This window comes from Takifugu rubripes, chromosome 21 (genome assembly GCF_901000725.2).
Source record: "Takifugu rubripes chromosome 21, fTakRub1.2, whole genome shotgun sequence".
NCBI lineage: Eukaryota > Metazoa > Chordata > Actinopteri > Tetraodontiformes > Tetraodontidae > Takifugu > Takifugu rubripes.
This window is the reverse complement of record NC_042305.1, coordinates 2,325,698-2,338,197: the sequence shown is the minus strand read 5'-3', so window position 1 is coordinate 2,338,197 and position 12,500 is coordinate 2,325,698. Positions and strand designations below refer to the sequence as shown.

Genomic DNA, 12,500 nt, shown 5'->3' with positions numbered 1-12,500 from the left:
GATATGGCGCTCATAGGCTATATAGCCTTTTCTTTTTTGGGGAAATGGATTGGAGGCTGCTCCAACATTGAGGTTTGGACTGTGACAAGCAAAATGGACAACCTCCACCAGAATAAATGTTTCAAGAAAATAAGTTTGAGTGTATTAACTTCAAAAGGCCATTTTCTTATCCTTGCTTTCGCTTATGGCCATACCACCCTGAGAACGCCCGATCTCGTCCGATCTCGGAAGCTAAGCAGGGTCGGGCCTGGTTAGTACTTGGATGGGAGACCGCCTGGGAATACCAGGTGCTGTAAGCTTTTTGCACTCTTCCACTGGGTCAGCAGAGGCCGCCAGTGTTCCTGATAATTATCCAGCCAGATGTAATTCGCTTCTTAAGTACTTCTAACATTGAGATTTAATGTTGCACTATTGTACATCGTTTGAGATTTAATATTTTATGAGTGTGTGTGTGCGTGCGTGCGTGCGTGTGTGTGTTTAAATAAAATTGAATTTCCCACTTTGGTCCACACTATTGTCAACATTTCTGTCTTCAAAAAAAAGCCAACTCAAGGCGGCAGATTCCTGAATTGAAAACAATATCTAAAGAACTCAAGTATCATACTAACAACACTAATATTCCATCTGTCTATCCCCAACTGAATTAACTCCACACCTATCTCATCAGATTATTTGTAACAGAATGAGCAGATAACGTAGCATTTCCCTGTTCATATCTGCTACTTGCAATTTAGAATTTGTCAATAAAACTATGCTATGACACAAACTACAGTTTAATAGATGGCTGTGCTCCTAAAAGAGCAGCATTTGTGGCTCATAAACCTCACAGACACTGCTATGCACTTTAAACATTTTTATGATCGTGAATTTTTCAATCAAACATCTTCTCTTTGATAATGCCCAAAGCTGGATTCGAACTCTCCCTCTGGGGTCTCCGGGAGGTTTCAGTCAGGTTGTCTGTTACATCAATTGTCAACTGGCCCGCACCGGCCCGGGATCGATTCCCGGCCATGGCACCGATTCCCGGCCATGGCACATTGCTTTTAAGTTGATTTCATTTATCGGAGTTGAATCTTGTTTGATTTTTTTGAAGGCGTTTCACCTCTCATCCAAGAGCCGATCTACGCAGATTTGATGATATGGCGCTCATAGGCTATATAGCCTTTTCTTTTTTGGGGAAATGGATTGGAGGCTGCTCCAACATTGAGGTTTGGACTGTGACAAAGCAAAATGGACAACCTCCACCAGAATAAATGTTTCAAGAAAATAAGTTTGAGTGTATTAACTTCAAAAGGCCATTTTCTTGTCCCTGCTTTCGCTTACGGCCATACCACCCTGAGAACGCCCGATCTCGTCCGATCTCGGAAGCTAAGCAGGGTCGGGCCTGGTTAGTACTTGGATGGGAGACCGCCTGGGAATACCAGGTGCTGTAAGCTTTTTGCACTCTTCCACTGGGTCAGCAGAGGCCGCCAGTGTTCCTGATAATTATCCAGCCAGATGTAATTCACTTCTTAAGTACTTCTAACATTGAGATTTAATGTTGCACTATTGTACATGTTACCGGCGCCAGAGCTAGGGGTCTCTGGTCCGGCAGCATGAGCCACTCAGGCAGCGGGCGCTGAGCGGCTGAGCTACGGTATAACTGTGGGTCCAGACACACGACACGAGAGTTGTTAGCTCACGCTACTGCTGCGCAGTGTATTTTATTCGTTGCACATAGTTTAACTGAAAAGAACTGTACAAATAGTACATTTTACATACCTGTGGGTCCAGACACACGACACAAGAGTTGTTAGCTCACGCTACTGCTGCGCAGTGTATTTTATTCGTTGCACATGCGCAGAGCAAAAGCAGAGCGTAGACTGTTTGTCTGGACCCACCGGTGCCAAAGCGGCAATGACCTCTGCGAACCATACAAAGGTCCAAATACCAAAATGAAAAAGAGGGGGTGCCTGTCAACACAACAAACCACATGTGGCCATTTCAGACCCACTACACTCTCCCCTGCTTCAAGAGATGTCTCCAGACATCTAGAACCAAACTAACAAAAATATTAAAAGAAAATGTCTCAAAACAGTCCAATTGTCAACGTACAGTTATGTGTGTATATGTATAAGTGTGCGCCAGTGTAGGTGTGTATGTATAAGCATGTGTGTGTAAGTGTGTGCAGGTGTAGGTGTGTATGTGTACAGTGAAGTCTGGTCTCGTCCGTCCTTCAAGTCTTTGTGTGTCTCTAGCATGTCCACACTGCTTGTGCAGGGTAGAAACAATGTTCGGGGACAGCTGGGTAAAAGGAGGGTATGGGACATGGATTGAGGGGTAATGAGAGATGAGACATGGGGTAAGGGGCATAGGCGAACATCAGGTTTGCACCTGGTCCCCAAAACTGGTATGATGGTTGTCCAAGAGTGTCATATGTGAGCATTTCTCGAGGTCTCTGTGCTCGAGCTGACCTCCTCACAGGTTGCACTTCCTCCTCAGACAGTTCCACTGCAGGCTCATCATTGTCCTCCTGCTCTCTTGAATCAGCCTCCTCCGCAGTGTCATCAGTTATGAGTTCTCCTTGCACTTCCTGAGCTGGTGGTGGAACAGCTGCCTGCTGATCTGGTGTCTGCACTGGATCTGGGACGGTGACAGGATCACGTTGTTGTTCAGTTGACCTTTCAATACGTCTCAGTGGTTGAAACTCTGGGGCTATAGGTCGGAGCTCATCTGGTGGGTTAGACTGAGGACTTGCCGGTCTGACTCTCCTCCTGCTATATACTGGGGTTGTTCGAAGGCAATATGTGTATTCCTCCTCTTCCTCAGAGTGTTCAGACTCCTGCTCCACTGTCTCTCTGTTGTTTCTGTAACAGTCTGTCTGTCTTTGTCTCTGTCTAGGTGCGGATTGACTCGGTGGGACTTCTAAAGGCAAATCATTAACAGGTAGCAGAAGGTTGCGATGCAACACACGGAGAGTGCGTTCTCCTGTTTCTGGTTGAACTCTGTAAACAGGTCCGTCTCCCATCTTTTCAACCACTCGATGAACCTTTTTCTCCCAATAAGCTCTAAGTTTGCCCGGACCACCCCTCTCCGACAGATTCCTGACAAGCACACGATCTCCAGGCTGCAGTGTAATACCTTTCACATGCTGATCATAATACCTCTTTCCCTTAGCTGAACGCTTCCCACTGGTTTCTGAAGCAATTTTGTATGCTTCCTGCATGCGTGAAGCCCATTTCTGTGCATACTCGTGCCTGGACCGTGGTTCCTCTTCAGGTTTCAAGTCAAAGAGCAGATCTACAGGCAAACGTGGAGCTCTACCATAAAGAAGAAAAAATGGTGAATAACCTGTTCCCTCATGTCTTGTACAGTTGTACGCGTGGACAATGTGAGGTAGGTGATCCTTCCACTCTGTTTTTTTCTCCTCCTGCAGAGTGCGGAGCATCTGTAGAAGTGTCCTGTTCAGGCGCTCGACAGGATTCCCCTGCGGATGGTAGGGAGTGGTTCGTGAGTGGGAAATTCCCGCGAGCTGCTGAAGTCTCTGGAAGAGACTGTTTTCAAACTCCCGGCCCTGATCATGATGTAGCTTTGCAGGGTACCCGAAGCGAGGGATAAAGTCATAGAAGATTTTCTCGGCTGCTGTTCTGCCAGATTTGTTTTTTGTGGCATACGCTTGACCAAACCGAGTAAAGTGATCTACCAGGACTAAAATGTACTCATAACCACCTTTACTCTGTTCAAGATGTAAATAATCAATTGAGATGAGCTCAAATGGGGCACTGGTTGTTATAGAACCCATAGGTGCTCTCTCTGGTCTGTTTGGATGTTTTTGTTTAATACACTGACACTGGCGAATCACATAATCTTCTATGTCCTGTTGCATAAAAGGCCAATAAAACCTTTCTCGTGCTAAATGTATGACTTTATCAGCGCCCACATGTCCCATGTCATCATGCAGGTGTTTTAACACGGTGGCCTTCAGTTTACTGGGGAGAACCAACTGTTTCCTCTGTCCTGTCTGTCTGTACAAAATCCCTTTGTCAAGTCTGAGTCTGTTCCATTCGTGTACCAGTCTGCGTGTTTCTCGTCCCATTTGTCTCTTTCCTTTATCCTGAGGACTCCATCCATTTTTCTTTAGGTTTATCACCTCACAGATAGGAGCATCTTCTTTCTGTGCATCTCTGACACTCTCTGGTGTGATGACAGGGGTGCCTCCAAAGTGTGCGTCACTTACATCCGACTGCAGCTGTAATGCAGCCACCCACGGCACATCACCGTCTTTTACAGCTGTGTCTCCCTGCCAGATGGCGGAGACTACATCAGGGGACACTGTCTCTGTGAACTCTTTCAGGTGACCATCAAGATGCACTGGGTGTCTTGACAGAGTGTCAGCATCAGTGTTTGACTTGCCTGGACGATATTTGATGGTGAAATGAAAGTCGGCTAATTCACCCACCCAACGATGTCCGACTGCGTTCAACCTGGCTGAGCTCAAAACATATGTAAGGGGGTTATTATCCGTGTATACTGTGAAAGTGGGGGCGTAATAGAGGTAATCTCTAAATTTATCACAGATTGCCCACTTTAACGCCAGGAACTCAAGCTTGCTAGAATGGAGATGGTAGTTTTTCTCAGCAGGTGTGAGTGTCCTGGAGCCATAAGCAATAACCCGGAGCTTGTTTCCCTGCTGTTGATAGAGCACAGCACCCAGACCTTCGTTCGAGGCATCTGTGTGGAGTACAAAAGGTAAGTCATAGTCTGGATAAGCCAAAATGGGTGGACTGGTTAACATATCCACCAGGCGTGATACTACAGCACTATGATCTGGTGTCCAATACACAGGTGTTTTGGATAAGAGCTGACCACTCTTAGTATTTTTTGACTTAACCTTGGTAGCTCTCTGGCTAGGCTCACTAGGACTCTCTATCAGCTGAAACAGAGGTCTTGCTATCCTAGAAAAGTCCTGTATGAATGTTCTGTAATAGCCTAAAAAACCTAAGAGGGCTCTGACCTCTCCCACATTCTTTGGCTCTTTCTCTTTCAAATGCTGAACTGCCTCAATATCTTCAGGGTCAATCTGAACACCTTCGCGAGTCACTAAGCGTCCTAAATACCTGACCTGGCTTTTAAACAGGTCACATTTTTTTGGACGTAATTTGATACCATACTCTCGCAGGCGACAGAGCACCCGTCTCAGATCTTCAACATGGTCATGAAAAGTCTTGGAAAAACAGAGAACGTCGTCCAAATATGGAGAACAGCACTCGTCCCTTAACCCGTCAAGAACTCCCTCCATACATCTTTGAAAAGCTGCTGGGGCGTTTGTTAGACCAAATGGGAGGCGGGTCCACTCATAAAGCCCCCAGGGTGTGCTAAAGGCAGTCAGATGTCTGGAGCTCTCATCGACAAACCCTTGATGGTATGCACTACCCTGGTCGAGTATGGAGAACCATGAGTACCCCCCCCAGACTGTCCAACAGATCTTGGATGCGTGGAAGAGGGTGGCGGTCGGGGATGGTTTTCCGATTCAAGCCTCTAAAATCAATACACAGACGCAAACTCTTGTCCTTCTTCCTAACACAGACCACTGGAGATGAGTAGGAAGAAGTAGACTTTCTGATCCAGCCCTGGTCAAGAAGATTTTGTACATAGTCCTTCACCTCCCTGTACAAGGGCTTCGGGACAGAGTTGTAGGACGTCTGCACTGGCGTGTCATCCTTCAGATGGATTTTCAATTGCAGGCTTGGGATGCACCCAATGTCACAGTCATCTTTGGCGAAGACATCTGACTCCTCATACAACATGTCTCTGACTATGTTTTGTTCATGTCTCTCCAGGTGCGACACATCAACAGGGGGATGCCATCTCTGTGTTGTTGTGTCCTCTGTCTTGTTTTTCTCACTTGTTCCTCTTTGTTTGTCTGTGCTAACCTGAGCTGAGGATGTACTAACAGTGTTAGGGGACATGGGTTCTAACCCACCGGGAAAACAGTTCACTGGTTTAACTTCAGTAACTTCCTCTAATGTTCCTAAAACTGTTCTCTTAGGGAGGTAGATGTCATGTTTAGTGGGGTTTTGAACAGGTATCTTGACAATTTTTGTGGACCCACTTGGAACATCAACTAAGGCCTGAAACAAATCCAACCCCTCAGGACAGTTACTCACTACATCGGGTTGGAAGAGCATAACCCCACCACTTAGCCATTCCCTGACTCTGCACCTCACCTCACAAATCTGCCCTGCAGGAATGGTGGAACCCGTCTTCCCTGTTCTCACCTTGCACTCTACAGCTGTCTCACCTGGGGTCAACATCTGGCAAGCAGCAACTAGGGCTTCTACAGCACTGTCATCTATACTTAAGGTTTCTTTTAATAAAGCAGAAATATCAACCTCACTTCTCTGTTCTTTGATTATCTCAACTAAAACATTGCTGCCTAAGAGAGGACAGTTGAGACAGTTCTGGCTGATTAGCATTGGCACTTGAATGGTGACATATCCACAGTGCTTGTTACCGATTTGGAGTTCAACATCTGCCCATCCATCAAAGGGGACATCTGTGCCATTTGCTGCAGAAATCACCAGCGGCTCATCAAGAGGGAGGGATTCAAGTGGCTGGATATCGACATGGGGGAGTGCTTCTTCCATCCAGCCTCTCCCCACCATCGTCACTTGAGCCCCTGAGTCAAGCAACATCTGGAGAGGAACACCATTGAGAGTACATGAGACCATACATCGCTTTCCTATGAGCTGTGCTAAGCGTTTCTTTGTTGGTGGTTGACACTGTGCTTTTGTTTTTACAGGACTTGCTGCCTTAGACATGCTGGGTTGGGCTGGGGGTTCCTTAGCTGTCGCGGTCACTGGCTGCCCTTTTCCAGTGACCTCATCCCGTTTCCCGACGTCCTCCTTTGAAGACAGCCGACCGCCCGATGTCCAGCTTGGCCACATACGAAGCAGTGAGGGCAACTCATCTTGCCCTGCTGAACACAGTTGCTGCATCTGCCACGGGCTTCAGATGTTGGTGGCATTGGCTGGGCTGTGGCTGAGTGTGTGTTCACAGGGATGGCAGTGTCAGCAGGCCTCACCACTTGAGCCAGCTGTTTGGTCAGGGAGGACACTTGTGCAGTCAGTTCTTCAATAGCGGCACGGTTAGCCTGTAACTCAGTGTCAACTCTAGTCTGCTTAGTTGAGTCACTACAGTCAAGCTGAGCTGGGCTCACAGTCACTGGTCGGTTTTTAGCTACTGTGCCAAGGCGTCTGAGTCTCTCTGTCTCCTCACTGGTAGACTTAGTTATCTGGTCCAAAAGAAAGTCATCACTAACCTGCGAGTCTGTGAGAAGAGGTTTGAGATCATAACGAACATGGTTATTTTTCTCATTCAGACCTTGATACAAAGTGTGAAGAAAGGTGCCCTGAACCAGCTTTTTGTCGTAGCTAAACTCTGCACCAGGTTGTTGTGACTCAAACAAAACACGCTGTTTTAAACCCATTATCTTGTATAGGAATTGTTGAGGACTCTCTTTGTCCTGTTGTTTAGCATTACTTAACTCTTGAAAAAGTTCAGTGCTGCTTTTGTCCCTGATATGTGCGCGGAGAAACCGCTTTAGCTCATCAACAGTTAAATCACTTTTGTTTGTCAACATTTCTCTGAACGTACCTGGTTTCATTATTTTCATCACAGTGCGAATCACCTCTGACTCAGTAAAACCTTCCTGTATACCTTCTTCGATTTGTTTACAAAGGTTACTGTATGACATATCAGACCCAACATCAGAGATTTGTCCACCATGTAACTTAAATTCTCTGCGTGGGAGCAGAGCTGCAAAATCATTCACCCTCAATACCTGGTCTCCCATGCTGGATGACAGACTTACTCTACCATGGGGAGATCCATCAACGCCTGCGGTGAAAGCCCTGGTGACTGTGGAAGTGTCAAAGTTCCTTGCTGGCAGTCCACTGTCTCTTCGTGAAGGTGCTGGATGCATGTGAATGTCTCTGTCTTGTGATGGGCTGTTAGTGTGTGCATCTTTGTCCAGTGGTGTAGGTGAAAGGGGATGAATGTCTTTGTTCATCTGCAATGACTGTGTGGGAATGTTGTGGTTGTGTGGGGTTGTGGTGGATTGTGTGACTGTGTCGTGATGATCAGAATGAGGTGAAGTGGATAGCTGCTCCTGGTGGGGTGATGACTCCTCCACTGGCTGTCCTGTCTCCGGCGCAGTCTGGCGAGCTTCACTTCCACCGGGGTCTGTGGCCAGCAGGTCACTCAGCATGTCATTCAGGATAAGGAGTTGAGTCATACCTTCATCTTCCATAGCACTTAATTTCTCACTCCTGAGGTAGTCCACAATCAGGTCATACAGTTCTGGTTCACTCAACTCTTTAACCTCGTGAGTTTTGCTGCCATCGTCTATTGAACTCACAACTGCCAATAGCTGGTCTGTACTCAAATATGAAAGATTCTTCTGGATCTTGAAGATCAGCATCCGCCGTGGGGTGACAGTGGCCATCTTGGCGTTACTCTGGTGACTTCCGCTCTCTGGATGACGCTCTGGACTGCAGCCTTCCCTGAAGCTTTGGGCACCGTTTCACGTCGTCGCGACACTCACTTCACTAGGCAGAAACGCCAATTATCCCGGACGAGCCCCCAAATGTTACCGGCGCCAGAGCTAGGGGTCTCTGGTCCGGCAGCATGAGCCACTCAGGCAGCGGGCGCTGAGCGGCTGAGCTACGGTATAACTGTGGGTCCAGACACACGACACGAGAGTTGTTAGCTCACGCTACTGCTGCGCAGTGTATTTTATTCGTTGCACATAGTTTAACTGAAAAGAACTGTACAAATAGTACATTTTACATACCTGTGGGTCCAGACACACGACACGAGAGTTGTTAGCTCACGCTACTGCTGCGCAGTGTATTTTATTCGTTGCACATGCGCAGAGCAAAAGCAGAGCGTAGACTGTTTGTCTGGACCCACCGGTGCCAAAGCGGCAATGACCTCTGCGAACCATACAAAGGTCCAAATACCAAAATGAAAAAGAGGGGGTGCCTGTCAACACAACAAACCACATGTGGCCATTTCAGACCCACTACATACATCGTTTGAGATTTAATATTTTATGAGTGTGTGTGTGTGCGTGCGTGCGTGCGTGCGTGCGTGCGTGTGTGTGTGCGTGTGTGTGTTTAAATAAAATTGAATTTCCCACTTTGGTCCACACTATTGTCAACATTTCTGTCTTCAAAAAAAAGCCAACTCAAGGCGGCAGATTCCTGAATTGAAAACAATATCTAAAGAACTCAAGTATCATACTAACAACACTAATATTCCATCTGTCTATCCCCAACTGAATTAACTCCACACCTATCTCATCAGATTATTTGTAACAGAATGAGCAGATAACGTAGCATTTCCCTGTTCATATCTGCTACTTGCAATTTAGAATTTGTCAATAAAACTATGCTATGACACAAACTACAGTTTAATAGATGGCTGTGCTCCTAAAAAGAGCAGCATTTGTGGCTCATAAACCTCACAGACACTGCTATGCACTTTAAACATTTTTATGATCGTGAATTTTTCAATCAAATATCTTCACTTTGAGAATGCCCAAAGCTGGATTCGAACTCGCCCTCTGGGGTCTTCAGGAGGTTCAATCAGGTTGTCTGTTACAGCAATTGTCAACTGGCCTGCACCGGCCCGGGATCGATTCCCGGCCATGGCACATTGCTTTTAAGTTGATTTCATTTATCGGAGTTGAATCTTGTTTGATTTTTTTGAAGGCGTTTCACCTCTCATCCAAGAGCCGATCTACGCAGATTTGATGATATGGCGCTCATAGGCTATATAGCCTTTTCTTTTTGGGGAAATGGATTGGAGGCTGCTCCAACATTGAGGTTTGGACTGTGACAAAGCAAAATGGACAACCTCCACCAGAATAAATGTTTCAAGAAAATAAGTTTGAGTGTATTAACTTCAAAAGGCCATTTTCTTGTCCCTGCTTTCGCTTACGGCCATACCACCCTGAGAACGCCCGATCTCGTCCGATCTCGGAAGCTAAGCAGGGTCGGGCCTGGTTAGTACTTGGATGGGAGACCGCCTGGGAATACCAGGTGCTGTAAGCTTTTTGCACTCTTCCACTGGGTCAGCAGAGGCCGCCAGTGTTCCTGATAATTATCCAGCCAGATGTAATTCACTTCTTAAGTACTTCTAACATTGAGATTTAATGTTGCACTATTGTACATCGTTTGAGATTTAATATTTTATGAGTGTGTGTGTGCGTGTGTGCGTGCGTGCGTGCGTGCGTGTGTGCGTGTGTGTGTTTAAATAAAATTGAATTTCCCACTTTGGTCCACACTATTGTCAACATTTCTGTCTTCAAAAAAAAGCCAACTCAAGGCGGCAGATTCCTGAATTGAAAACAATATCTAAAGAACTCAAGTATCATACTAACAACACTAATATTCCATCTGTCTATCCCCAACTGAATTAACTCCACACCTATCTCATCAGATTATTTGTAACAGAATGAGCAGATAACGTAGCATTTCCCTGTTCATATCTGCTACTTGCAATTTAGAATTTGTCAATAAAACTATGCTATGACACAAACTACAGTTTAATAGATGGCTGTGCTCCTAAAAAGAGCAGCATTTGTGGCTCATAAACCTCACAGACACTGCTATGCACTTTAAACATTTTTATGATCGTGAATTTTTCAATCAAACATCTTCTCTTTGATAATGCCCAAAGCTGGATTCGAACTCTCCCTCTGGGGTCTCCGGGAGGTTTCAGTCAGGTTGTCTGTTACATCAATTGTCAACTGGCCCGCACCGGCCCGGGATCGATTCCCGGCCATGGCACCGATTCCCGGCCATGGCACATTGCTTTTAAGTTGATTTCATTTATCGGAGTTGAATCTTGTTTGATTTTTTGAAGGCGTTTCACCTCTCATCCAAGAGCCGATCTACGCAGATTTGATGATATGGCGCTCATAGGCTATATAGCCTTTTCTTTTTTGGGGAAATGGATTGGAGGCTGCTCCAACATTGAGGTTTGGACTGTGACAAAGCAAAATGGACAACCTCCACCAGAATAAATGTTTCAAGAAAATAAGTTTGAGTGTATTAACTTCAAAAGGCCATTTTCTTGTCCCTGCTTTCGCTTACGGCCATACCACCCTGAGAACGCCCGATCTCGTCCGATCTCGGAAGCTAAGCAGGGTCGGGCCTGGTTAGTACTTGGATGGGAGACCGCCTGGGAATACCAGGTGCTGTAAGCTTTTTGCACTCTTCCACTGGGTCAGCAGAGGCCGCCAGTGTTCCTGATAATTATCCAGCCAGATGTAATTCACTTCTTAAGTACTTCTAACATTGAGATTTAATGTTGCACTATTGTACATCGTTTGAGATTTAATATTTTATGAGTGTGTGTGTGCGTGCGTGCGTGCGTGCGTGCGTGTGTGTGTGCGTGTGTGTGTTTAAATAAAATTGAATTTCCCACTTTGGTCCACACTATTGTCAACATTTCTGTCTTCAAAAAAAAGCCAACTCAAGGCGGCAGATTCCTGAATTGAAAACAATATCTAAAGAACTCAAGTATCATACTAACAACACTAATATTCCATCTGTCTATCCCCAACTGAATTAACTCCACACCTATCTCATCAGATTATTTGTAACAGAATGAGCAGATAACGTAGCATTTCCCTGTTCATATCTGCTACTTGCAATTTAGAATTTGTCAATAAAACTATGCTATGACACAAACTACAGTTTAATAGATGGCTGTGCTCCTAAAAAGAGCAGCATTTGTGGCTCATAAACCTCACAGACACTGCTATGCACTTTAAACATTTTTATGATCGTGAATTTTTCAATCAAATATCTTCTACTTTGAGAATGCCCAAAGCTGGATTCGAACTCGCCCTCTGGGGTCTTCAGGAGGTTTCAATCAGGTTGTCTGTTACAGCAATTGTCAACTGGCCTGCACCGGCCCGGGATCGATTCCCGGCCATGGCACATTGCTTTTAAGTTGATTTCATTTATCGGAGTTGAATCTTGTTTGATTTTTTTGAAGGCGTTTCACCTCTCATCCAAGAGCCGATCTACGCAGATTTGATGATATGGCGCTCATAGGCTATATAGCCTTTTCTTTTTTGGGGAAATGGATTGGAGGCTGCTCCAACATTGAGGTTTGGACTGTGACAAAGCAAAATGGACAACCTCCACCAGAATAAATGTTTCAAGAAAATAAGTTTGAGTGTATTAACTTCAAAAGGCCATTTTCTTATCCCTGCTTTCGCTTACGGCCATACCACCCTGAGAACGCCCGATCTCGTCCGATCTCGGAAGCTAAGCAGGGTCGGGCCTGGTTAGTACTTGGATGGGAGACCGCCTGGGAATACCAGGTGCTGTAAGCTTTTTGCACTCTTCCACTGGGTCAGCAGAGGCCGCCAGTGTTCCTGATAATTATCCAGCCAGATGTAATTCGCTTCTTAAGTACTTCTAACATTGAGATTTAATGTT

General features: G+C 45.8%; 1 protein-coding gene and 5 non-coding genes across 6 annotated transcripts; 5 read left to right on the top strand and 1 right to left on the bottom strand.

Annotated features, from left to right (window-relative positions):
- Positions 1-180: 180 nt before the first annotated feature.
- LOC115247734 (5S ribosomal RNA) lies at positions 181-299 on the top strand. Its single transcript, XR_003886837.1, has one exon. It is a non-coding gene; the product is annotated as a 5S ribosomal RNA (ribosomal RNA).
- A 1,018-nt stretch (positions 300-1,317) lies between these two features.
- On the top strand, positions 1,318-1,436 carry LOC115247723 (5S ribosomal RNA). Its single transcript, XR_003886826.1, has one exon. It is a non-coding gene; the product is annotated as a 5S ribosomal RNA (ribosomal RNA).
- A 158-nt stretch (positions 1,437-1,594) lies between these two features.
- On the bottom strand, positions 1,595-9,060 carry LOC115247629 (uncharacterized). The gene is made up of 2 exons (XM_029829971.1): positions 6,874-9,060; positions 1,595-4,263 (listed from the first exon to the last, which is right to left on the bottom strand). The coding sequence occupies exons 1-2, from the start codon at positions 8,483-8,485 to the stop codon at positions 2,234-2,236; spliced, it is 3,642 nt and encodes a 1,213-aa protein (XP_029685831.1). The 5' UTR covers positions 8,486-9,060; the 3' UTR covers positions 1,595-2,233.
- A 918-nt stretch (positions 9,061-9,978) lies between these two features.
- On the top strand, positions 9,979-10,097 carry LOC115247722 (5S ribosomal RNA). Its single transcript, XR_003886825.1, has one exon. It is a non-coding gene; the product is annotated as a 5S ribosomal RNA (ribosomal RNA).
- Positions 10,098-11,135: 1,038 nt separating this feature from the next.
- LOC115247803 (5S ribosomal RNA) lies at positions 11,136-11,254 on the top strand. Its single transcript, XR_003886901.1, has one exon. It is a non-coding gene; the product is annotated as a 5S ribosomal RNA (ribosomal RNA).
- Positions 11,255-12,275: 1,021 nt separating this feature from the next.
- LOC115247802 (5S ribosomal RNA) lies at positions 12,276-12,394 on the top strand. The gene has a single exon (XR_003886900.1). It is a non-coding gene; the product is annotated as a 5S ribosomal RNA (ribosomal RNA).
- Positions 12,395-12,500: the final 106 nt, after the last annotated feature.

What these genes read in the sequence shown, in the direction of transcription:
- LOC115247629 (XM_029829971.1), bottom strand. Translation starts at nt 8,485, where the DNA reads ATGGCCACTGTCACCCCACGGCGGATGCTGATCTTCAAGATCCAGAAG. An exon ending in TCTTCAAAGGAGGACGTCGG is followed by an intron (nt 4,264 to 6,873) that starts GAAACGGGATGA and finishes ACACAGCTGTAA; the next exon opens with AAGACGGTGATGTGCCGTGG.